Source organism: Tachyglossus aculeatus, chromosome 1 (genome assembly GCF_015852505.1).
Source record: "Tachyglossus aculeatus isolate mTacAcu1 chromosome 1, mTacAcu1.pri, whole genome shotgun sequence".
Lineage (NCBI taxonomy): Eukaryota > Metazoa > Chordata > Mammalia > Monotremata > Tachyglossidae > Tachyglossus > Tachyglossus aculeatus.
The window spans coordinates 144,416,410-144,444,183 of NC_052066.1; the positions used below are offsets into that span (position 1 = coordinate 144,416,410).

The 27,774-nt window shown below is 47.2% G+C and overlaps 1 protein-coding gene and 1 non-coding gene across 2 annotated transcripts in view; both read right to left on the bottom strand.

Annotated features, from left to right (window-relative positions):
* KIF26A (kinesin family member 26A) overlaps positions 1-27,774 on the bottom strand; it is a 111,128-nt gene that overhangs the window by 33,702 nt on the left and 49,652 nt on the right. Inside the window, exons 5-6 of the mRNA XM_038745980.1 lie at positions 25,798-25,958; positions 8,616-8,799 (exon numbers count right to left, since the gene is read on the bottom strand). Coding sequence (XP_038601908.1) covers positions 8,616-8,799; positions 25,798-25,958 — 345 coding nt within the window. The remainder of the gene's footprint in view (positions 1-8,615; positions 8,800-25,797; positions 25,959-27,774) is intronic.
* Positions 18,800-18,936, bottom strand: LOC119934265. Its single transcript, XR_005452894.1, has one exon. It is a non-coding gene; the product is annotated as a small nucleolar RNA SNORA7 (small nucleolar RNA).

Sequence of the window (27,774 nt, forward strand, 5' to 3'; positions counted from 1 at the left end):
GCTCTGCACTCAGCAAGCTCTCAAAAAATGCCATTTTTTGATGGACTGGTTATGACCCATCAGGCAAGCCCTGACCGCCACAAGCAAACCACAAACACAGTGCAGATTTTAGTGTGGCCTAGAGAAGCAGCGGGGTCTACTGGCTAGAGCACAGGCCTGGGAATCAGAAGGACCCGGATTCTATCCCCAACTCTGCCACTTTTTTTTCTTTGATGGCATTTATTAAGCGCTTACTATGTGCAAAGCACTATTCTAAGCACTGGGGAGGTTACAAGGTGATCAGGTTGTACCACAGGGGGCTCACAGTCTTAATCCACATTTTACAGAGGAGGGAACTGAGGCACAGAGAAGTTAAGTGACTTGCCCAAAGTCACACAGCTGACAATTGGCGGAGCCAAGAGTTGAACCCATGACCTCTGACTCCAAAGTCCGTGCTCTTTCAATTGAGCCACGCTGCTTCTTGTCTGCTGTGTGAACTTGGGCAAGTCACTTCACTTCCCTGGACCTCAGTTACCTCATTTGTAAAATGGGGATTAAGACTGTGAGCCCCACGTGGGACAGGGACTGTGTCCAACCTTATTAGCTTGTATCTTCCCCAGCACTTAGTATGGTGCCTGGCACATAGTAAGCACTTAAATGCCACAGGGGACATATAAAATGTGGAAGTAAAAGTTTCAACAAATATGTACTCAAACACACATACACTCACCCACACAGGAACTCAGGTATAGCCCCATGTGAACATCTTCATACACCTCTAAATACAAGCCCATGATCTTAACTCTAAGTGAGCTAGGTGCTAAATGGGTGAGAAGTGCCTGTGTGTTAGCAGCTGAGAATGTCACAGTATAAGTGGCAGGGAGGAGGAAGTGCTTTTAAAAGAGTAAGCAAATTGATTTCAACAAGTTGGAGTGGGAGATGGGTTAGGGAAGAAGTGTATCATGGCAAGCTCCATGGAGGAGGTGGGATGTAAGCCCACTGTTGGGTAGGGACCGTCTCGATATGTTGCCAATTTGTACTTCCCAAGCACTTAGTACAGTGCTCTGCACACAGTAAGCGGTCAATAAATATGATTGAATGAACTGAATGAATGCACAATAATAATAATTATTATGGTACTTCTTAAGCACTTCCTATGTGCTAAGCACTGTAGTAACCACTGGGATAGATATCTGATAATCAGGTTGGACAATGATTTTGTCCCACATGGGGCTCATGTTCTTACACTTGGATCTTCAAAGCCTTACTGAGAGCTCACCTCCTCCAGGAGGCCTTCCCAGACTGAGCCCCCTCCTTTCTCTCCCCCTCTTCCCCCTCCCCATCCCCCCTGCCTTACCTCCTTCGCCCCCCCCACAGCACCTTTATATATGTATATATGTTTGTACATATTTATTACTCTATTTATTTATTTTATTTGTACATATTTATTCTATTTATTTTATTTTGTTAATATGTTTTTTTTTTTGTCTGTCTCCCCCTTCTAGACTGTGAGCCCGCTGTTGGGTAGGGACCGTCTCTATATGTTGCCAACTTGTACTTCCCAAGCGCTTAGTACAGTGCTCTGCACACAGAAAGCACTCAATAAATACGATTGAATGAATGAATAAATGAATATGTGCCCTATGGACATTTGATATTCGTCCCAACCCCACAGCTCTTAGGAACATAGTTGTAATTTATATATTAGAAATTACTTCTTCATATCCGTCTCCCCCTTTAGACTGTAAGCTCATTATGGGAAGGGAATGCATCTACTCATTCTGTTGCGTTGTACGCTCCCAAGTGCTTAGGACAGTGCTCTGCACATAGCGAGTGCTCGACGAATGCCACTGATTGATTGATAAGTGGAAGTAGGATTGCACCCCCATTTTACAGATGTGAAAACTGAGGCATGGAGTAGTTAAGTGACTCTCCCAAAGTCACACAGCAGACAAGCGGCAGAGCAGGGGATAGAACCCAGGTCCAACGACTCCCAGATCCATATTCGTTCCTCGAGAACACAGTATTTTCCTCCCCCTTCTAGACTGTGAGCCCGTTGTTAGGTAGGGACCGTCTCTATATGTTGCCGACTTGTTCTTCCCAAGTGTTTAGTACAGTGCTCTGCACACAGTAAGTGCTCAATAAATATGCTTGAATGAATGAATGAATATAATCATGCATCACACAGGCACATACTCACAAATGTGATTGCCTAAGTGCTCACAATAACCCTCTTCCACCTGCAAGCACGTGAAAAAGCACACCCACATTCACAACCATGAATGCACACACACACACATAAGTACATACACCCACCCGCTTAGGTACATATTCACCCCTCCAGGCACTCATCTGTAACACACACACACACACACACGTGTAAAAGCCTTTCCCCGAGGCTGGTTTGCTGGTTCAAATTCTCCCTAAGTGCTTCACTTCAATTGTTTCCTATAGGAGGATTTTGTCATTATAGCTGGAAAAATTGACAGGATCTTTGGAACAGACAAGCACTTAAAGTTGTTCCGGCAAGCGCTGCCATATTATAAAGAGAGCCCTGAATAGACCCCCAGAAAAAAATATTTTGCATAAAAAAGGTTTCCAATCGCACAGCGGAGTACTCGGGGAAAAGAAAAAAAAAAGAAAAAAGAAATTAGAATGCTATTCAGCAACCCCAGTGAAAGGGATGTCTTCTTTAATACCACAATATGATAAATTATCTTAAGTAGCACATTAATGTCAGAAATTGAGCATAATCTAACTTCTTTTCAGTGACAATATTAAATGGCTTTCAGACATCATTCCTACTATTCTGACATTAAATTTAATAACACCCAAGGAGACCAGGGAAAAAAAGATTCTGTTAAAAGAATCACACTCCACTGGCTCATTGCCTTTTAAGAGACATTCACCTAAATGGTTTGAACTCTGGTGTTTTCAACACACAGAAAGAGAAGGTCTATAATTTGTCACGTGATGATCGTGGAGAACGGGAAATTTCTTTCAATGCACAGTCTGGCGATGCAGGCTGTTTTGTGTCTAAGTGAGGAAAGTGATTGAAAATCATATTAAGATACCGGGCAAGATGAAAGTCTCCTCTTATAACTTTTCCTAGAATTTTCCCAACCAATATGTACATTTTTCCCTTCCAGCATATCTCCCCAGGATAACCTTCCCAGATTCCCCCCACACCCCTGATTCCAGTGCCTCCCAGTACATGGGCCTGGGAATCAGAGGACCTGGGTTCTGATTCTGGCTCCACCACCTGTCTTCTGTGACCTGTCACTTAACTTCTCCGTGCCGCAGTTCCTTCATCTGCAAAATAGGTATTCAATATCTGTTCTCCCTCCTACTTAGACCGTGAGCCCCTCGTGGGACCTGATGATCTTGTATCTACCCCGGAGCTTAATACAGTGCTTGGCACAAAGTGAGCATTTAACAATTATTTAATAAGCATCAAATAATTATCTAATACTATTAATAGTGTTGATAATTAACAATTAGTTATTATTATTAAATAGCAATGATAATCGTTATTGTTATTCAAGTTATCATTGCTATTCTTATTGTTATTAAGCCCTCAGCAGCCACCCCAGGACTGCATAACCATGATAAGTAAGCACTTAACAAATACCATCATCATGATTATTATTATTATCATAACGGTGGTATCAAGGGTCTCCTTATACATTCCGGTTTAGGGTTGCAGTGCGTCCCTCTTTACACTCATAACGATCCTCCACCCTTCTTGAGTGGTGTCGTCATAAATAACGTTGCCTCGGCAGCATCAAAACCATCTTCTGATCTCCTGGAGGTGGGGGTGTGACCTTCAGTGCCGTGAACACTCTAGCTCTGAGTCCATCTTAAATCATCATTCTTAGGGGCAACACGGAGACAGAGCTGTAAATTCAAGTCTCGAAGCGCGCGTAGTCACTCCGCGGGCCGGAGAGCACCCAGCTCGGCAATGTAAATTCTCAATGATAAATTGCCATCCTCTTTCCAGGGAGTTGACAGCCACGAAATAAATCCACATCTAGTCAACCTCAATGCTCCTCTCCCCAAAGACCATGAAGGACACCTGCTTCTCCGACCGTCCAGTCTCCCGACCTTCCGGTTTGACCTGGGCACATGGGTCAATCCCCTGCACCTATCCGTCTTTGCTGCCCGTGGGGCTGAGTGCGGTAAGTTAACATCCCAAACCTGCTACATCCCCACACACTTCACGTACCCAGACGATGCTAACCGCCGACCATTCTCGATTCCCCCCGCTCACGGAATTCATAATCCAAGTCCACCAATAATCCCCAAATCTCATGGCTGTCCCTAATTTCCACCTCCTCACTGACCTCTCTTACCCTCTCTGCTAACAAAGAGCAAATGTAAATATTCCCCGCCGCCTTCACCCTCAACTCTCGCTCACCCTCCAATGGCAGTGCCAAAATGAAGTGAGACGCATAGCATAGCAGGAAAGAGGAGGAGGATAAGAAACAGGTCTGAGTAATCTACAGTGAAAATAATCAGACCCTGAATAACCACAAGTTGGCTGCAGATGGTTTTTAAAGCCTCTTGACTGACATGTTTTTAACTCTTGGCTGAAGACTCTCACGGAATTACACTACATGAGCTTCCCAAAGAGTCATGTTCCCCAGGAAAGTATCTCTGGTTTATGGAATTTAATGCTGTTTTCACCGTCTGTTTTTTTTTTAAATGTAGATCGCGCATGACCTGATGGAAAAAGTGTAACGGAAAAATGTATCCAGAGGGGCAAAAGATGACTGATCAAGGGCCCCTCACTCCCTTCATGCCTTGAGAAATGATGAAAGAATGGTCAGTGATGGGGGTGGGGGGGGGGGAGGGAATCCTTTTTTTATGGTATTTGTTAAGTGCTTACTATGTGCCAGTCAGTGTTCTAAGCACTGGGGTAGAGACAAGCTAATTCATTCATTCAATTGTATTTATTGAGCGCTTACTGTGTGCAGAGCACTGTACTAAGCACTTGGGAAGTACAGGTTGGCAACATATAGAGACAAGCTAATTCATTCATTCAATCATATTTATTGAGCACTTACTGTTTGCAGAGCACTGTACTAAGCGCTTGGGAAGTACACGTTGGCAACATATAGAGACGGCCCCTAGCCAACAGTGGGCTCACAGTCTACAAGCTAATCAGGTTGGACACAGTCCATGTCCTACATGGGGGCTCCCAGTCAATCACCATTTTACAGATGAGGTAACTGAGGCAGAGAGAAAATAAGTGACTTGCCCGAGGTCACCTAGCAGACAAGTTAGCAGAGCAGGGATTAGAACTCAGGTCCTTCTGACTCCCAGGCGCAGGCTCTATCCACTAGGCCACACTGCTTCTCAGTCCTCAGAAGCTGCGTGGACCTTTTCACTATTCTATTCCCTCTAGACTGGAAACCCCTTTTGAGCAGGGTACATGTCTACCAATTCCTTTGTATTGTACTCTCCCAAGCACTTACTACAGTGCTCTACCTCCTGTGAACACTCAATAAATACCAAAACGAATCAATAAGACCACTGATTGATTGATATTTAGCTATCAATCTCCTGGGTCAGCTCCACAGTCCATCTAGCCCAGGACTTTGCCTCCCATGGGGGCACCAGGATGTACTGGTGACCTTCCTGGACACCCACCCTCTCATGCTCAAGGATGGGCTATCCAATCAGTTGATCGATAGAACTGACTGAGCACCTACTATGCGCAGAAAACTCTACTAAGCCCCATTCAACACCTCTAACGCTCCTCTCTCCATCCGTGACTTTCCCTCCAGCAACCCAGCACAGATCGGTTGTCTACTTATCTGACTTGCTCCCTTCATTCATTTCCCCCTCCCAGCCCCACAGCACTTATGCCTATACCTGCAATTTACTCATTTATATTAATGTCTGTCTCCCCCTCTAGACTGTAAGCTCATTGTGGACAGGGAATGTGTCTGTTCATTGTTATATTGCACTCTCCCAAGCCCTTAGTACAGTGCCCTACACACAGTAAGTACTGAATAAATACAACTGCCTGACTGGCTAGCTAAGCCCCTCCATTTCCAACTGGTCAACTTCCTTTGGGGATAGATTCCATGTGCTCACCCCATCACTGGGGGAAGATGTGCTTCCCCATGGCTTTGAGGTCTCCCTGCACTCTCCAAACTCACACATCAAACGAATTCAGAGTCCAGTCCCGAAGAAAGTTCGGAGCCAACAAGATCACATAGAGGGAGCCGCGTGAGTTAGGAATCCGAACGAGATTTTTCTGGTCATCTCCATCTGGCAGCAGGCCGTGAAACATGGAGCCTTTGATGTGCCCGTCAAACGCCAAATGGTTTCCACGTTCCTCCTTGGCGATGCCTCTCAGATCTGAGGAAGAAGGCTGGGTTCCGCAGAGAGCTCAGGCTGGGAGCCACATCCTCAGGGATGAGAAACGCCCGGGAAAACTACACGAACGTGGATGTGGGGCCCCAGCATTGGCACCCAGCCAACCGCAGGATGGGCACACGGCTGACTCAGGACCTTCAGAGAGGCGGGCTGGGGGGCCAGCCACGGGTGCAGATGTTGCTGGAGGGATTCCAAATCCCGAGCCAGGCCTCTGAGTGCTGGCCATGGTCCAGCCTGGTCTGCACATGGATCACCTGGGTCATCGCTGCCTGGAGTCGGTCAGTGGATTGTATTTATTGAACACTTACTGGGTAAAGAGCAGAGCACTAAGCACTTAAGAGAGTACAGAACAACAGAGTTGGTAAACACGTTCCCTGTCCACAAGGTCTAGAGCTGGAGGACGCACTGGGAAGAGGGGATCGAGGGACGAGGGATGCGTTTATGGCACGGCATCCCGCTGGACTTCCCCGTCCACCCGTCTGTCTGCCGGCCAGCCCTGACAGGCAAACGAGTCCCTTTCTGTTCTTCTGGCAGATTCCAGCATGAAATGACTTGCTCATCCTGACCACAAATCCAGAGCAGGTGGAGGGAGTGACCTCTCGGATTACTCAAACACATGAGCACCATCCACACGCTGGTTCTTCTCTGGAGAGCACCAAACAGCGCTTCTAACAAAGACCGCTTTTCTCCCACTGTAAGAGGGGTAGATTTCACTCCCCACATCACCACAGCCATCGGACATATTTCTACACTGTGAAGTCGTTGTGGGCAGGGAATATGTCTGCCAACTGTGTTGCATTCTACTCTTCCAAGCACTTAATACAGTACTCTGCACATAGTAAGCACTCAATAAACACCATTCATTCATTCATTCATTCAATCATATTTATTGAGCGCTTACTGTGTGCAGAACACTGGACTAAGCACTTGGGAAGTACATGTCGGCAACATATAGAGCCGATCCCTACCCAACAACAGGCTCACAGTTTAGAAGGGGGAGAGAGACAACATAACAAAACATGTAGACAGGTGTCAAAATCGTCAGAACAAATGGAATTAAAGCTATTTGCACAACATTAACAAAACCACTGATTAGTTGATTGCTTGATTATTAATCACCTACTGCATATAGAATACTCTATTGCTTAGAACAGTGCTTCACACATAGTAAATGCTTAACAAATGCCATCATCATTATTATTATTATTACTGGCTGTCTACCGTGTGCAGAGCATTGTACTGGACACCTATTGTGTGCACAGCACTATACTGGGTGCCTACTGGGTGCAAAGTACTGTACTGAGCACCTATTATCAACAGACTACTGGACTGAGGGTCTGCTGTGTGCCAAGTACTGTACTGGAAGCCTACAACGTGCAGAGCATTGTCCTGAGCACCTACTAGAGAAGCAGTGTGGCTCAGTAGAAAGAGCACGGGTTTGGGAGTCAGAGGTCATGGGTTCTAATCCCGGCCCACCCACGTCTGTTGTGTGACCTTGGGCAAGTCACCTAACTTCTCTGAGCCTCAGTTACCTCATCTGTAAAATGGGGATTAAGACTGTGAGCCCCACGTGGGACAACGTGATCACCTTGTATCCTCCCCAGAGCTTAGAATAGTGCTTCACATGTAGTAAGCACTTAACAAATGCCATCATCATCATTATTATTACTACTGGCAGAACAGGGTACTGGGTGCCTGCTGTGTGCAGGGAATGTGCCTACCAACTGAGTACTGAGTATGCTGTACTGAGTGCTTACTGGGTGCAAATCCCTGCTATGGGCTTGTAGGAGAATTCAAGTAACAAGTAGAGGACATTGTTCCTCCCCTGGGGGGTCTTACAATTTAATAGGGGAGACAGGCAGACACCACTTTTTTCCATATTTTGTATCCCATCCATATCGTACGCATACAGTCCGTAGCACCGAGATGATGGAAAATGAGTAAATAAATGGAAAAATCAGCCAATATACATCCGCGTGTTAAGATGGCTGTTGCGATGATTCTGGGGAGCTGGCACTCGGGCTTCCAAATCCTTCTGTCAAGAAGTGAGGGCAGTGGGGTAGGGGAAGACCGATCCCTCCCCTCCCACCCTGCTGTTTCCCTCTTCCCGCTGCCCTCCCATGCCCCTCTGTGTCCCGAGTGGGCCACTGAACCTGGGAGCTGGCCAGCCATACGCCCACCCGGCCTGGCCCCTGGTCTGGCCTCAGGGCCTACGTGGCAGCCGAGTCCACCCCCACGCCCCACGATACCTTTCCGATGCCCGGTGTGTCCTTCATCTTGGATACGGCCCTGAGCAGGCAGGGCGGAGCTGGAGGCGGGCAGAGCTGCAGGACACCACTGAAATTGGTGCCGTAGGCTGAGCTCTCCTGGGTTGGGGCCAGGGGTGGGGGGTACTTTTTCCGCTTCGAGGAAAGGTTGAGCTTCTGGGCCGCTCTGTGGGAATGAAGGTGGAGAGAGAGGACCCAGTTATGGAGGGTGGAGGAAAGTGATCCACCTCTGGAGCCGCTTGCCTCACAAACCCAACTGCTTCCCAGAATACAGTGCCGTAAGGGCCCCCCATCAAGTGCCACAGAGTGGGCGGGACAGGACAGGCTGCAGTGGTCAGGTGAGACCTCCACTTCTCCCCCGGCACAGCTTCCGGTTACATAGGAGAAGCACATGATCACTTCAGGATTTGGGGGTCACCAAAGGCATCAAAATGGCTTCTTACCAACCCCCAAATCAATCAGTAATCAATCGATCATATTTATTGAATGCTTCCTGCTTGGGAGAATACAACAGAGTTGGTAGAAATGTTCCCTGCCCACAGCGAACTTACAGTCTAGAGAGGGAGACAGACATTAACACAAACAAACAAATTATGGATATGTACATAGGTGCTGTGGGGCTGAAGGAGTCATAAAAAAAGGGAACAAATCCAAGTGCAAAGATCTGGTGGTGCTCAAAGTCAGCCCTTCCCCCTCATTCCTTCTTTTCTCTCCCTATCTCTCTCTTCCTCCCTCTTCCACCCCCACACCCAGTTTATTTCAACCTCAGTAAAAGCCCTTGAAGCGGAACAGCCCCCTCGAATTCTAGGACCCGAGCCAGGAACGGGACCCTCCCCTCTATTTCCAATCAAACCTCCCAGGTTGCACTTGTAGCTTGGACAGACAGCCCCCCGACCAGCGCTGAGCACAGCCCTGTCCGCCCTTAATAGAGGTTGTCCTTTATGGGACCCCGGGGATGCCTTCTCTCATCGCGTGGTGTCATAGCGGAGAATAAAACTAATGGATGGCGCGTTTAAGAGCACTCCGAGAGAGCGGAGGTGGGGGCCGGTCCCAGCGTGGGCCGCCACGCTGTTGGCAATCAGGTGGTGCCTAGTGCGGAGGGGCCACGGCAGGATTAGCAGTATTGCCTAGTGGGTAGAAAAGGGCCAGGGTGTCAGAAGGTCATGGGTTCTAATCCCAGCTCCACCACTTGTCTGCTGTGTGACCTTGGGCAAGTCACTTCACTTCTCCGTGCCTCGGTTACCTCATCTGTAAAATGGGGATTGAGACTGTGAGCCCCATGTGGGACAGGGACTGTGTTCAACCTGATTTATCTGTATGACCCCAGTGCCTAGCATAGAGAAAGCACTTAACGAATATCACAATTATTATTATTGCTATTATTATTATTACCACCCACCACACTACTGGGGTGCTCCCAGGACTTATGAGCATACCTGTAATTTATTTATTCATGTCTGTCTTCTGTGTAGACTGTAAACTAATTGTGGACAAGGAATGTGTCTTACATTGTTATATTGTATTCTCCCAAGCGTATAGTACCATGCTCTGCACACATTAAGTATTCAGTAAATATGACTGGATGACTGACTAATTCATTCATTCATTCAATCATATTTAATGAGCACTTACTGTGTGCAGAGCACTGTACTAAGCGCTTGGGAAGTACAAGTTGACTAATCTCAGAGCCCCAGAAGAAAATGAGGTCTGGGGGCAGAGGGCAGAGAAAGCCGCCAAGCCACACCACTCCCCCACTCCTCCTACTCCAAGACACCATCCCTGATTGCCAAGAGGCATTCCAATCCCATGTATGACCGTTCACTCTAGACTGTAAGCTTGCTGCAGGCAGCGAACTCATCTACCAACTCTGTTGTAATGTACTCTTCCAAGCATTTAGTACAGTGCGCTATACACAGTAAGCGCTAAAAAAATACCACTGATAGATTGATTCATCTTTTGGTTCTGTTTTTGCACACCGGCCCTTAGTAATTCTATCCATTGTGGGTTTGGCTCTGGATGCCTTCTCCCATTAGGCCATAAGCTCCTTAAAGACTTGGACTGCTTCTCTTATGCCTGTCCTATGCTCCCCAAGGACAATGCTCTACCCGCAATGGCACCCAAAACTCCTTCAATTCAGGGGTTGCACTAAGAAAAATTTGTCCTGTAGTAGCCACCATGTCCAACACTGCTCCCAACACATAGACACAGCTTTCTCTTCTGGCGCCTTGGTGCCCTGTAACCAGGCAGGCTCGTGCTGTTGAAAGAAATTCTCTCCTTCTACTGGAACCTTCTATATCTGGCAGAACTGAGTGGGCAGTGCTCCGTGCCTGAGAGATGCCCAGTTCAGAGCTCCCCCAAAGCCAGTTCCCCAACCTTCCAGGGAGCCTCCTGTCCTCCTCTGGCACTGTGCCCCCTCCCTCCCCACTTTAGCATCTCTATTTATTTTTACAGGGAGCTGCAGCGAGCCCAAAATCCTCTGGGCGCTTATCTCAGAGCTGAAAATTTTCCCTAGGTGGAGGATAGGGAGGGGGTACAGCTCACCCTTTCCATTGTTCAGGACTTTCCCAAAGGAACCCATCCTATGGGAGGGGAGGGAGAGAGGGGCCCTGTCAGTGATGACGGGAGGGCAGCAGACCCCACCCCAACCAACTCCTCAGGAAACAAACAGCCATCAGCAAATGTCATGTCTTCACGATGCTCCCAGGGCCAGTGCTTTGCACATAGTAAGCGCTTAATAAATGTCATTATTATTATCCCCAGGCCCCGTGGGCATCCCACAGTAGGGAGCAACCCAGGGCCATCTCTGGACTCTGTAGGCAACCCGCTGGTAGGAGTGGCCTGGGGTCATCCCCGGCCCCTGTGGGAATCCCGCAGAGGGGAGGAGACAAGGGCCATCTCCTGGCACCTTGGGCATCCCACAGGTAGGAGCAAACCAAGGCCATCCTTGGGCCCCGTGGGTATACCACAGGGAGGAGTGGTCCTGGGCCATCCAAGTGCCCGTGGGCATCCCACAGTGGGGAGCAGCCCAGGGCCATCTTTAGGCACCATGGGGCATCCTACAGTGGGAAGCAGCCCAGGGCCTTCTCCAGGAGGCCTTCCCTGACCAAGCCCTCCTTTGCTCTTCTCCCACTCCCTTTTGTGTCACCCTGACTTGCTCATTCATCCCCCCTACCAGTCACACAGCACTTATGTCCATACCTGTAATTTATTTCTTTACATTAATGCTTACCACCCCCTTTAGACTGTAAGCTTGTTGTGGGCAGGAAATGTGTCTGTTTATTGTTGTATTGTACTCACCCAAGCTCTCAGTACAGTGCTCTGCACACAGTAAGCATTCAATAAATATCATTGACTGACTGACTGAGAGGAAAGGCTCTGCCTTGCCCCCTTCTCCTCACAGACTTGTATTTATTAAGCACTTACTACGATCCAAGCACTTTTCTAAGCACTGGAGTAGATACAATATAACCGTGTTGGACACAGTCCCTGTCCCACATAGGGCTCACAATCTTAATCTCCGTTTACAGACGAGGTAACAGGTTCAGAGAAGTGAAGTGACTTGCTCAAAGTCTACAGTAGACAAGTGACAGACCAGATATTAGAACTTGGGCAAGTCACTTCACTTCTCTGGGCCTCAGTTACCTCATCTGTAAAATGGGAATTAAGACTGTGAACCCCATGGGGGGACTGTGTCCAACCCAATTTGCTTGTACTCACCTGAGCACTTAGTACGGTGTCTGGCACATAGTAAGCACTTAACTAATACTGTTATTAATATTAATAGTATTATTATTATTAAGCACTTTGATACTCAGCCCAGCCCCACGGTACTTGTGTAAAAATCCTTATATTCTACTATTTTAATATCTGTCTCCCCTTGCAGACTGCAAATTCCTAGTGGGCAGGGGAACATGACTTCCAACATTTTTGAATTGTACTTTCCCAAGCACTTAATACAGTGTTCTGCACACAGTAAGTTCTCAATTAACACCATTGATTGATCTTCTTCTGACGCTCACCTCACTGTCAATGTCAGTCAATCATATTTATTGAGTGCTTACTGTGTGCAGAGCACTCTCCTAAGTGCTTGGTAGAATACAGTGTAACAGTAAACAGACATATTTCCTGCCCACAAGGAGCTTAGAGTGTAGGGGGGAAGTAGGCGATTAATATAAATAACTAAATTGGAGATATGTACACAGGTGCTGTGGGGCTGGGAGGGAGTGATGAATAAAGGGAGCAAGTCGGGGCGATGCCGAACGGAGTGAGAAGAAGAAAGGAGGGCTTAGTCAGGGAAGGCCTCTTGGAGGAGACATGCCTTCAATATGGCTTTGAAGCAGGGGAGAGTAATTGTCTGTTGCATATGAGGAGGGAGGGATATTTCAGGTCAGAGGCAAGACATTGGCGAGAGGTTGGCAACGAAACAGATGATATCAAGATACAGTGAGGAGGCTAGCATTAGAGTAGCGAAGTGTGCAGGCTGGGTTGTAGTAGGAGACTACTGAGGTGAGGTAGGAGGGGGCCAAAGTGATTGAGTGGTGAATAATAATAATAATAATAATAATGACATTTATTAAGCGCTTACTATGTGCATTGCATTGTTCTAAGTGCTGGGGAGGTAACAAGGTGATCAGGTTGTCCCACGGGGGCTCACAGTCTTAATCCCCATTTTACAGATGAGGTAACTGAGGCACAGAGAATCAATCAATCAATCAATCAATTGCATTTATTGAGCGCTTACTGTGTGCAGAGCACTGTACTAAGCGCTTAAGAGAAGTTAAGTGGCTTGCCCAAAGTCACACAGCTGACAACTGGCAGAGCCGGGATTTGAACCCATGACCTCTGACTCCAAAGCCCGGGCTCTTTCCACTGAGCCACAGGCAAAGTCATCCATGGTTTGGCTGTTTAGCCCACCTGTGACATCCCAATAGATCAGCCCCATGGTCCACTCAGTCCAGGATTCTGCTTTCGGTTAGACCCTTGAAGAAACTGTGTGCTGGTTTCCTTCCCAGACACCCACCCTCATAGTTCAGGGTGGACCAGCCAACCACCCTGACTCTCCCCCTCCAGTGACACCACATGGAGGCCTGTCCATGGTTCCACGACCCTCTGGAAACTGCTAGTGTTTTGGGCTTGACAGATTCCTGCGGGTACAGCTTTCTCGTGCTTATCCCCTGCTTGGGGAAGAAGGTCGTGGGTTCAAATCCTGGCTCTGCCACTTGTCAGCTCTGTGACTTTGGGCAGTCTCTTCACTGGGCCTCAGTTCCCTCATCTGTAAAATGGGGATTAAGACTGTGAGCCCCCCGTGGGACAACCTGATCACCTTGTAACCTCCCCGGCACTTAGAACAGTGCTTCGCACATAGTAAGCACTTAATAAATGCCATCCAAAAAAAAGTGTTTCCTTGGTTTTGATTTTAACTTGCCATCTTTCTGCTATAGCGGGTGCCTTTCACACTGGTGGGGTGAGGTTTGGAAAAACAATTCCATGTTCACCCTGGGCACCCCCTTCATGGATCTATAAACTCCAATTTTGCTTCCTTTCTCAGGCCATCTTTCCTGACTTCAGAGTCCTAGTCCTTTCAGTCCATACTTTTACATCTCTCTGATCATCTTGATTTCCCTCTACTGTCCCATATCTGCCCAATAATAGAAAGAATCAGTACCTGTTAAATGCTTACTATGTTCCAGGCACTGTGCTAAGCACTGGGGTAGAAACAATACAATCAGAGCAATCCCAGTCCTACAATGGGCAATGTAGCTCATGGTCTAAGGTGAAGGGAGAATAGCAATTAAATTTCCATTTTACAGATGAGGAAACTACAACACATGGAGGTTAAGAGACTTTCCTAAGGTCACACAACAGCCGAATTCATTCATTCATTCATTCAATTATTCATTTATTGAGCACTAACTATTCATTCAATCATATTTATTGAGCATTTACTGTGTGCAGAGCACTGTACTAAGCACTTGGAAAGTACAATTTAGCAACAGAGACAATTCCTGCCCACACCAGGCTTAAAGTCTAGAAGGGGGGAAGCAGACATCAAAACAACTAAACAGGCAAATGGAACAGTTGGGATTAGAACCCAGGTCTTCTGACACCCAGGCCTGTGTACTCTTCACTGGACCATTCTTATTAATTCAATCTTATTTATTGAGCGCTTACTGTATGCAGAGCATCTCCATTGATTCATTTGTAACTCAAATAAACCAAACAGAATCACATCTTCCTAAATATACAGTATCCGGGCAACTAAACTCTCTTCCTCATGGACTCATCTTCGAGTTCTACGAACAGTTATTCCCCGGCCCCTCACAGGGCTAAAGGAAATTAAGCAACAGGTCCTATAGGCCTCAGATCGTATGTCCAAAAGGCAATTCAATCTACAATACTCAGTCTCTGCTTAGAATTTCCTCCCTGGTTAGTTTGTTTTCATAGGATTCTGGAGGGTCAGAGGGGAGAAATCTGAGGAGAAGCAGAATCAGCAATAATGTCTGAGTAATGGAGGAACTCTTTTTTCTTTTTATGGTATTCCTTTTTCTTTTACGGTATTTGTTAAGCGTCTACGATATATTCTAGACTCTGATCCCGTTTCTAGACTGTGAGCCTGTTGTTGGGTAGGAACTGTCTCTATATGTTGCTGACTTGTACTTCCCAAGCGCTTAGTACAGTGTTCTGCACACAGTAAGCACTCAATAAATATGAATGAATGAATGAATATATCAGGCATTGCTCTAAGCACTGGGATAGATATAAGTTAATCAAGTCGCACTCAGTCCCTGTCCCGCATGGGGATCGTAGTCTAATTCTGACGTCAACTTTTGAACTCTTAAAGCTTTTTTTTTGGATGGTATTTGTTAAGTGCTTTTTATATGCCATGCACTGTTCTAAACACTGGAGTAGATACAAAATAATGGTCAAATTCATTGTTCTGCACAGAATATACCCAATGTGGCACTCTGAACACAGTAGGTGCTCATTATAGTATTACCCATGCAGTAAATGCCTCATACAATGTCCTGCACTCGGGAGGCACATGGTACGGTGCTCTGTTTGCAGTAGACACCTAGTAATAATAATAATAATAACAATTTTGGTATTTGTTAAGCATTTACTATGTGCCAAGCACTGTTCTAAGAGCTGGGTAGACACAAGGTAAACAAGGTGTCACACATGGAGCTCACAGTCTTAATCTCCATTTTCCAGATGAGGTAACTGAGGCACAGAGAAGTTAAGTGACTTGCCCAAAGTCACACAGCTGACAAGTGGAAGAGCCGGAATTAGAATCCACAACCTCTGACTCCCAAGCCCATGCCCTTTCCACCGAGCCATGCTGCTGTTTGTATGCTGTGGTATCCAATACAGTGGAATTGGTGATAATGATGATGATGATACTAATAGAAAATGATGTCATGCCCCCATAGCAGCAATAATTTCCATAAGATCAATAATTTCAGCTACTAGAAATCCAGGAGAAGGAGAAACCAACAGACTCAGGCTCCCAAGCTTTTAAACGCAAAGCTCACTTACCAATTCCTTCAGAGGAAACTATTTTGCCCTTCCCCTCCCCTCACCCCCACCTCCAAAAACAGCTCTGTGTTCTTGAAAAGTGTAATTTCACAGGCAGTTAAGATTTAATGGATAAAGGTGTTTAATTATGTTAAAGAGATATATAACAAGGAGCCTTCCAATCTGCTGGGTCAATGATCTGCAAACACAACATTTCCTAATTGGGCTTTGTAATAGATCTAATAGACCAGAACCACTCTTCTACCTCAGGATCCTCTGGGTCCCCCCAGACACCCTATGTGTACAGGCGTGCATGCACACACAAACAAACACACTGTACTCCAAAGATCCTATCAGAGTCAGCCCACTGACCCAAATCATTCTGGGAGGGGAGGGAGAGGCTGGGTAATTTTCTTGGGTTTCACAAATTCCTAGTCCAGACTGCATTTATCACTGAGTGGTTGGAAAATTCTCCCTTACAACAGATTCCCTGGTATAGAAAGGCTTAAGCATTTAGAGTCAAGATAAACTGGAGGACTCCACAGTACACCATTTCTCATCAAAATTACAAAAGCCTGGATTGGTTTAATGCCCTGCATTTTATTATAGTCTAAACATTATATTTCTGCATTTTTCAAAGACGCTAATGGAGGAATTCCATCTCAACCTCCCACTCCTTCAACAAGAAGCTTTCAATGACCCAGCCATATTGTGGTTGTTGTCTTTTGCTGTCTAGTCGTGTCTGACCCATAGCGATGCCGTGGGCACATCTCTCCCAGAATGCCCCACCTCTATCTGCAATCGTTCTGGTAGTGTGACCATAGTTTTATTGGTAAAAATAAGGAAGTGGTTTGCCATTGCCTCTTTCCATGCAGTAAACGAGTCTCTGCCCTCGACTCTCTCCCATGCTGCTGCTGCCCAGCACAGATGAGTTTTGACTTGCAGCAGATTGCCTGCCACTTACTAGACACTGCCCAAGCTAGGAATGGAATGGACAGCCCTCTGCTTGACTCTCCCTCCTGTAGCCAAGACTGGTAGAGTACTGGAAACTCTCCCGGTGTGACCCTGAGAAGGCTAGCCATATTGTCAGAAAGTACTAATTACAGCTAGCTCCTCCCCAACACACTCCAGCGGGGATCTGCAAATGGGACACCAGGACCTCCTGGTTAGGGACAGACCTCCTAACACCCTTAACTCTCCCCTCTCCATTCCTGACTCTCCCTCCAGTGACCCAGCACGGACCACCCAACACCCCTAACTTTCCTTTCTCCATCCCTGATTTTCCCTCCAGTGGCCTGGCACGGAGAGCTTTTCCTCTGGTTTTATGGGGTGGGTGCATCTGTGATCCACCATGAGGAACTGCCTGTGTTTGTAGACCCTTAGAGGGTGGGGCCTGTCTTCCTTGGGAGCTAATTCAATCCAGGAGGGAGTGCAGGAAATGCCATTTCATGTCACGGCTGCTGCTTTAGATTACCACTGGGGTTGGGGAGGGAGTGGGGGTGGGAGAGTTTGGGGCAGGGGAGGGGGGTGGGGCAGGACTAGAATTCACATTTTGCAACTTTGGCTTTTCAGTTTGGGTTTCAGACATGGAGAGAAGAACGACATGCATTTTTCCAGTACTTTTCCTCTCCCGAGTGGTTTCCCATCAAAATATCTCACTCTGCCTGCCTAGCTTTTCTGGAAGACAGGGAGAAGCAGGTTTTGGTGAAGGTAAAGGTATTCATTGAGCACCCATTCGGTGCAATGCACTGCACTAAGCGCTTGGAAAAGTATAATAGAAGTACAAAACACGTTCCCTGTCCACAAAGAGCTTACCCATTAATGGAATGGGGAAGACAAAAATATTTACAAATAGTGGAATCAGAATAATTAAATGTACAGTTGATTTTGTATATAGACATATACAAAATCTATATGCATATCTATATACATATATTAGCCACACAAGTGCTGAGAAAGGATAGCAAGGAATATATAAGTGCTAATGTTTCCCTCAGTAGACTATAAGCTTGATGAGGGCAGGGCTCTTGTCCAACAATTCCATTGTACTCTCCCAAGAGCTTAGTACAGTTCATTCATTCATTCATTCATTCAATCAATCGTATTTATTGAGCACTTACTGTGTGCAGAGCACTGTACTAAGTGCTTGGAAAGTACAATTCGACAACAGAGATAGTCCCTACCCAACAACGGGCTCACAGTCTAGAAGGGGGAGGCAGACAACAATGTAACAACGTAAATGCTCACTAGAACTATGACTGTAGTCCCTCTAGACTGTAAACTCACTGTGGGTAGGGAACACATATATCATCTCTGCTGCATCGTACTCTCCCAAGAGCTTAGCATAGTGCTCTGCACACAGTAAGTACTCAATAAATACCATTGATTGGTTGATCCTCAGGATGAGCAACTGTAGGACACCCTTATTTTGCCTTATGCTGTCGAGTCATTTCCAACCAATAGAGACTCCGTGGACTCATCTGTCCCAGAATGCCCCACCTCCATCTGCAATCGTTCTGGTAGTGTATCCATTGAGTTTTCTTGGTAAAAATATAGAATTGGCATACCATTGCCTCCTTCTGCGCTTTAAACTTGAGTTTCCATCCTCAACTCTCTCCTATGCCACTGCTGCCCAGTACAGGTGAGTTTTGAATTGTAGCAGATTGCTTTCCACTCGCTAGCCACCGCCCAAGCTAGGAATGGAATCAGTATGCCTCTACTTAACTCTCCCTCCCATAGCCGAGACTGGTAGAGTACTGGAAACTCTCCAGGTGCCATCCAGGAAATTATACTTCTCCCCGGGGAAGGGTGCCGGTCTCTGTTCTAAGCAGAAATTCCCCCTAATATGAAGACTTTTCCCCAAAACTGTCCACAGAAGACTGACTGTAGGTGAACCAAGTGGCCGGAAAGAGGGAGAGGACAGGATTCTGTGAGTCCACAAGGCCAGACACAAGTCATTCTGCAGTAACTGGCCGTGACTGGCTCTTCTCTCTCCCAGCCTGCCTCCTGATACAGCATGGGGGCTGAATTTAAAACCACATTCCTGAGAGGCAGAGGGTCCCAAGCAAAGAGGAGGAGACATGGAAAGAATGCTTCCCTTGGAGGTGAAGAGCAGAGCAGGTCTCCACGTGGCAGAGGAGGAGGTGGTTAGGGACAGACGGTCCAACACCCCTAAATCTACCCTCTCCATCCTTGACTCTCCCCCCCGGTGACCCTGAAGGGAACATCCAACACCCCTAACTCTCCCCTCTCCATCCCTGACTCTCCCTTCAGTGACCCAGCATGGACTGTACATCCCATGGGTCTATCTAAACCCATCTTGAGCCTCTAACAGACCTGATGTCTCTCTGCACTGCCTGGGATCTTTACCAAGGAGATGTCATTATGTGGGAGGCTTAACATAATAGACGTCACTCAGCACCCGATCCTCTATCTGGAGAGATCTCTCAACCCAGACAGTCCAGGTGACTAAAACCAGTGAGGCCCTGAGAAACTGGCTATTCCTCTCCCCCAAGAGGTGCCATAAAAGGAGGCCACGCGACCAGCTGTTGGGACCGTCTCCTGGCATTCCCAGCCTGGGGGCAGAGGGCATGATGATCTCAGGGGTCTTTCAGGGGCTTGGAATCAAACACCAGAAACTGCCAATGGGAGTTGGCAACGGAGAACAGCAGCCTGGCGTGAGCCAAAAACGGAGTTTGAGAAACGTGCCAATGGCCTGAGGGAGAAGAGAGTTGTTTCCAAGAGAACTTGGCCCACCCGAGTAACATTCAATATGTGTGCCTCCGTGCAGACACACGAGTGTGCGTGTGACACACATGTGGAAGTTCACTGAATTCCAGGCAGGCCAAGGAGCACGGTTTAATAGACTTTAACAAAGGAGAGGGGCCGCCTGCTGCCAAGGCGATCTCTGTAGTGGAATATATTCTCTCCTGGAATTTGCATCACTGTCACCCCGCACTCCTGATTTTAGGTTGATGCTTTTAACACTCGTTTCTATGGTTACTTTCCAAGGTCAGACCACATTAGCTCTGAGAGACAAAAGGCAGCCGCACGGTGTCCTGTGTGGTATTAAATCATTTATGAAACTCAAGACGCTGCCGAGGAAAAGCCCCCAGCCTCCCTTCCTTACGGCGACCTCTGCTCGGCCCCTCCTCCTGCCAGAATTTGAAAAGGCAGAAACCCAGCGGGGCCTTGGCGGAAGCACGGGCTCTCTGCCAATTGGCCAGACCCGGGGCTGGAAGCAGCCCGGGCTTTCCAAGCTCTGGATGCCCTCCTCCCCGCACCACACCACACCCCACCCCCTCCCAGCCAGGAGGAAGCCCCTTCCAAAACAGGAAGTGGATTAAGTGAGTCACCGGTACCACCCGATGTCGCTCCCGACCCGACCCCGGTATACCAACCACCACCAAAAAGAGGTCCGGGGGGCACCCGCCAGGCTCTGGTAGCCGGCGGGCAAGCTCACAGCTGGGCGGGGGCGCATTGGCGCTAATCGAGGCCTGTGATGCGCGGAGCGGAAAACTCTCCCGTCATTTAGCGGTCCTGCTAATGCCACCCAGCTTGGCTGCTCTTTCATTAGCTCATTCCACAGTTCCAATGCCCTGAGCGAATGCTTAGGCACAACCCAATCAAGGCGAGCAGCTGATAAGGTGCTCTGCTCTTCCTGCCCCCGATAAGAGGTCCGCTCTGACTGGAACCCTAATTTATGGTCCATCTAATGGCCAAATGCTTATCGGTGGTCATCAGGTGTCTGTAATAGGAGAGTGACCTGCCGTTTATATGTGCCATTACTGCTCATTAGTGGTAATTGCATTCCATAAGCCCCAACTCTCATTCACTCAGATATTAAAAATATGATTCACTGCCCAGATCCGCCCCGTCCTCCATCGTTATCAGACAGCCGATTTAGAGCCACAACTCACAAAGGCCAGTAAAAATCGCGGGATCCCAGGCCTGGGTGGGTCATCGGGAGGTCATCCTGTCCGGCCCCCTGCCTGTATAGCGTACTGCAGCCAATTCATCCGGAAGGATGGCAGTCTCCTCTGCATCAGCCTCCAGAAAAAGAGGTAGCCCTAACCTCTCTTGGCCTCAAGCCATTTCCCCTAAGGAAGACTATCTGGCTTAAACTGGCTCTCCAACCCACCAGCACAGCTCTCTGAGCCCCTAGCCCCTGCCTTCCCATGATGGCATTCCTGTTCAACCATATCTGTGGATTTTATGGACGCTGGGGTATTGGAGGGAAGGGAAAGTCATAGAAATGGGCTAATCTGGCTGAAACGACCTCAGCCTACTGCTAATTTCGTGGACAGGGAATGGGTCTGTTTGTTGTTATATTGTACTCTCCCAAGAGCTTGGTACACTAAATGCGATTGAATGAATGAATGAATGAATGAATGGGGTGTCAACCTCATCTCCCCCTCCCCTGTAAGACGTCAAGGGGCCCCCTGACAAGACCTCCCTAGTTCTCCCACCAGCAGTCCTCAGAGCCCCACTGCCCAGGGCCACTCAGTAAAGACTCCCAGCATGCTAGATAATAATAATAATAATAATAATAATGGCATTTATTAAGCACTTACTATGTGCAAAGCACTGTTCTAAGCACTGGGGAGGTTACAAGGTGATCAGGTTGTCCCACAGGGGGCTCACAGTCTTCATCCCCATTTTACAGATGAGGGAACTGAGGCCCAGAGAGGTGAAGTGACTTGCCCAAAGTCACACAGCTGACAATTGGCGGAGCAGGGATTTGAACCCATGAACTCTGACTCCAAAGCCCGGGCTCTTTCCACTGAGCCAAGCTGCTACTAGCAACGCCTCAGTTCAGTTGAAGAATAAAGAATACCCAAAGCTCTGCTAAGCAGACCCCAGGGAAGGGAGCCAGCCCCTAGAGAGCCTCTCAGGACCCCACAGGCCTGGGAGAGTCAAGGGGTGAGGTCACTGGACGAGGCCCTCCAACCTCACTCACCCATCAGAGCCCGGGACTGCAATACAAAGCCAGACAACGAGGCAGAGATACAGCACATTGGACCCAAACAACAGGGGAAGCTGAGAGGCCCTGACTCTTCACTAACCCAACCAGAGACTCTGCCTCACCATATTTACTATTCTATTTATTTTGTTAATGATGTGCATTTAGCTTTAATTCTATTTGTTCTGACGACTTGACACCTGTCCACATGTTTTGTTTTGTTGTCTGTCTCCCTCTTGTAGACTGCGAGCCCGTTGTTGGGTAGGGACCATCCTATATGTAGCCGACTTGTACTTCCCAAGCGCTCAGTACAGTTCTCTGCACACAGTAAGTGCTCAATAAATACAATTGAATGAATGAATGAATGAAAGAATGAATCCAAGAGACTATCGTGCCCTGCCTCCCACCACCCTGATGGGAAGGACAAAAATATCCACTAGTATGAAAACCTCGGGAAAACAGGTGCTGCTTGTAGCGGGTCGTGTGACTTTAGCTGTGCCCTGGACCCTGAGTTATGAGGAGCTTGAAATTGTGCTCCTTTAGCCATAACACCCTGTTGATTATATGCTTATTTTGTGTATTTGTCAGTACTGTGTTTTTTGATTTCATCATTCCTGATGTGTCTGTCTCCAGTTCCTTCTCTTCACTCATACTCTTAGATTGTGAGCCTCCCGAGAAACAGGGACCATGTCTAATTCCCCCCTGTGTATTATCTCCCAGCACTCAGTACAGTGCTCTACACACATTAAGTGCTTAATAAATACCATTACTATGATAATATATAACTACTCTGCCCAGAATTTCAGCCCCACATTTCCCTGTCTCTCCCCACTGAGCAGTCCACCTCTTCTCCTACTACGGAAGCTATTTTGACATCACTGTCTAGTATTCATTCATTCAATCGTATTTATTGAGCGCATACTGTGTGCAGAGCACTGTACTAAGCGCTTAGGAAATACAAGTCGGCAACATATAGAGACAGTCCCTACCCAACAATGGGCTCACAGTCTACTGAAACCCCCAACAGGAAGTGAGTGAGGAGGTCCATGGGAAAAGCTACCTTACAGGGGCCAAGCAGGTCAGTCCTGATGCCAACAAACTACGGTCAATCACTCACCCATTGGGCTGGCTCCCTTCCCTGGGGTTTGCTTAGCAGAGCTTTGGGTATTCTTTTTTCTTCGGCTGAACTGAGGCGTTGCTAGTAGGGGTCCTCCCAACAGCTAGCTCTCTGGGAGTCTTTAATGAGTGTTCAATCACTCAGCCTCTCTGCGCCCCTGAATGGAGTTGAGTTTTTTTCATGGTATTTGTTTATAATGGTATTTATTCAGCTCATACAGTGTGTCACCCACTCTTCTAAGTCTTGGGGTAGGTACTGTTGTAAGTGCAGGCATAGATACAAGTTAATCAGGATGGACATAGTCCCTGTCCCTCATGAGAAGCAGCGTGGCTCAGTGGAAAGAGCACGGGCTTTGGAGTCAGACGTCATGGGTTCAAATCCCGCCTCCACCAACTGTCAGCTGTGTGACTTTGGGCAAGTCACTTAACTTCTCTGGGCCTCAGTTACCTCATCTGCAAAATGGGGATTAAGTGTGAGCCCCCCCATGGGACAACCTGATCACCTTGTAACCTCCCCAGCGCTTAGAATCGTGCTTTGCACATAGTAAGCGCTTAACAAATACCATTATTATTATTATTATTATTATGAGACGCACAGTCTAAGCAGGAGAAAGACCAGGTATTAAATCCCCATTTTGCAGATGAGAAAAGTAAGGTACAGAGGAGTGAAGTGACTTTCCCAATGTCACAGAGCACACACGTGGTGGAGCCAGGTTTAGAAACCAGGTCCTCTGGCTCCCAAGCCCATGCTCTTCCCACTAGGTCATAGTGCTTCTCCTGAATGGGATCAGGAGAACCCCTGTGAGCATCTCAGATTCCAGGCCCTACCAATGTCCACAAAACAGGATCACTGATAACTACCCCCTCTCCCTTGTAACCTCCGGAAGTGAACACGCCCTCTCTAGGGGAATTATCAGATTCCCGCAGCGCATGGAGCCTCCAGGCCAGACAACACCATCCTTCCGATGACTCCCGGCAGATGGTTTATAATAAGAGATGCCCATAATTACAATCTCTACTCGAGACATCTTTCCTGAGCCGAGGCCAGGGTAAGGCCTTGCCAAGTGTTGGAGAAGAGAGCACCCAGCCAGTCAGTCTCTTACCCAGTGGTTTTGCCACATGTAGGTGGATTCTGACCCGGGCACTCAAAGCTGGGGGCTGAGGGCACTGGGCTCTGGATTGTCCTCATTAGCCTCCGTTTTTTTGTGTTGTCTGGTTGTTTATTTTTTTAGCATTTGTTAGTGACGCAGCATGGCTTAGTGGATAGAACACAGGCCTGGGAGTCTGAAGGACCTGGGTTCTAATCCAAGCTCCACCACATGTCTGCATTGTGACCTTAGGAAAGCCACTTCACTTCTCTGGGCCACAGTTACCTCATCTGTAAAATGGGGATTAAGAGTGTGAGTCCAATGTGGGACAGGAACTGTTGCCCAACCTGATGAACCCATGCTTACCCCAGTGTTTAGATCAGTGCTTGGCACAAAGTACTTAACAAGTACCATAATTAGCACTTTCTATGTGCCAGACACTGTACTAAGCAACGGGGTAGATACAAGCTAATTAGGTGAGATGAGATAACTGAGGACAGAGAAGTGAAGCGACTTGCCCAAGGTGACACAGCAGACAAGTGGTGGAGCCAGGACTAGAACCTCTACTGGATGAAGGGATTCAGCTCAGATAGTCGATCAATTAATCAATCAATCAATCAATCCGCAGCATCTCTAGGGATAGTCATTCCCCTGCCCTCCCAGCTGCCTTCCCACTGGGTGCTCTAGGGCTCAGGGTTCTTTGGGAAGCTCCACCAGTGGAATGTGTCTGCTATATTGTTATTCCCTCGATCGTATTTATTGATTGTTTACTGTGTACAAAGCATCGTACAAAGTGCTTGGGAGAGTACAATATAACAACAAACAGACACATTCCTACCCACAGCGAGCTCATAGTCCAAAGGGGAGACAGACATTAATGTAAATAAATACATACATAAATAAATTACAGGTATATACGGATATATATGTAATATAATAATAATAATGATGGTACTTGTTAAGCGCTTACTATGTGCAAAGCACTGTTCTAAGCGCCAGGGAGGTTATGTATTGTACTACATTGTGTTGTGTTGTGCTATATTGTGTTAATGTAAAAAGCAGTTACTACAGTACTCTGCACAAAATAAGCCTAAATAAGCGTGGCTTAGTGGAAAGAGCACGGGCTTGGGAGTCAGAGGTCATGGGTTCCAATCCCGGCTCCGCCACTGGACAGCTGTGTGACTTTGGGCAAGTTGTTTAACTTCCCTGTGCCTCAGTTCCCTCACCTGTAAAATGGGGATTAAGATTGTGAGCCCCATGTGGGACAACCTGATCACCTTGTATCTACCCCAGCGCTTAGAACAGTGCTTGGCACATAGTAAGAGCTTAACAAATACTAACATTATTATTATTATACAATTGACTGACTGGCTGACTGAGATGGTTGTCCTGAAGCTCCCCCACACATGAGCTGGCTCTCCCTAGCTCTGGCTGTCCCTAGCTCCCCACAAACCACAGCACAGTCGAGGGGCCTCCTCCGTACCTGATGAAGAACGAGGCCGCGGCCGAGGCCCCCGGGGACGAGGGCACCATCAGGGCCTGCGAGTTCAAGGCAGCGCAGGATCCATTGTGGTCGCAGGGGCGCGGTCCAGAGGGCGCTTGGCCCTGGGGACCATTTCGGTCCCTCTCCGCTGAAGCATCGGCCTAGGAGGAGAACAAAGCATCCGTCAGCCTGCCACGCATGCTCCACATGGACACGACCCTCGTGGACAAGGCCCCACGTGGACACAGACCTACACACACTCCAGAGATGGACCCACACGAGCTCCAGACACAACCCCAAATGGATGCAGACCCACACATGCTATAGACACATATAAATATATGTCTGTATATATAACTGAGGACAGAGAAGTGAAGCGACTTGCCTAAGGTGACACAGCAGACAAGTGGTGGAGTCAAGACTAGAACCTCTACTGGAAGAAAGAAATATATATACATATATATATTTCTTTCTTCCATATATATACATATATATATATATATATATATATATATATATATATTTCTTTCTTCCAGTAGAGGTTCTAGTCTTGGCTCCACCACTTGTCTGCTGTGTCACCTTAGGCAGATATATATATATATATATTTATATATTTATTTCTTCCAGATATATATATATATATATATACCCATATATATATACATATATATATATATATATATCTTAAGAGCATGAGCCCTATATATATATATATATATATATATATATATATATATATATATATATATATAATCCTGCCTCCACCACCTGTGTGACTTTGGTCAAGTCACTTCACTTCTCTGGGCCTCAGTTCCCTCATCTGTAAAATGGGGATTAAAAACTGTTAGCCCCACATGGGGCAACCTGATCACCTTGTATCCCCCCAGCGCTTAGAACAATGCTTCACACATAGTAAGCACTTAATAAATGCCATTATTATTATTATTATTATTATTATATATACATGCTATAAGAAGCAGCATGGTGTAGTGGATAGAGCATGGCCCTGGGAGTCAGAAGGTCATGGGTTCTAATCCTGACCCAGCCACTTGTCTGCCATGTGACCTTGGGCAAGTCACTTCATGTCTCTGTGCCTCAGTTCCCCCATCTATAAAATGGGGATTAATAATAATAATGATGATGGTATTTGCTAAGCACTTACTATGTGCCAAGCACTGTTCTAAGCACTGGGGTAGACACAGGGTAATCAGGTCATCCCACGTGGGGCTCACACTTTTAATTCCCATTTTACAGATGAGGTCACTGAGGCACAGAGAAGTTAAGTGACTTGCCAAGGTCACACAGCAGACATGTGGCAGAGGCGGGATTAGAACCCACATCCTCTGACACCCAAGCCCATGCTCTTTACACCAAGCCACACTGCTTCTCTGTGAGCCCTATGTGGGACAGGGACTGTGTCCCACCTGATTATCTTGTTTCTACCCCAGTGCTTAGAAGAGTGCCTGGCACCTAGTAAGCGCTTAACAAATACCATTATAATAATAATAATTATTATTATTATAGACATGGACACACAGGGACACAAGGACTTACATGGACACAGACCCACATATGCTCCAGACCTGCACCCACATGGACACTGACCCATATATTCTCCTGACACAGACCCAGACATGCTCCAGACACAGGCCCATATGGACACAGACCCACACCCTCTCCAGACCCGGACACACATGGACACGGACCCAGACATGTTCCAGACCTGGACCCACAAGAATATGGACAGCGTGGCTAAGTGGAAAGAGCACGGGCTTAGGAGTCAGAGGTCATGGGTTCTAATCCTGGCTCCACCACTTATCGGCTGTGTGATTTGGGGTAAGTCACTTCACTTCTCTGTGCCTCAGTTACCTCATCTGTAAAATGGGGATTAAGATTGTGAGCCCAAAGTGGGACAACCTGATCACCTTGTGTCCCCCCAGTGCTTGGAACTGTGCTTTGCACATAGTAAGCGCTTAA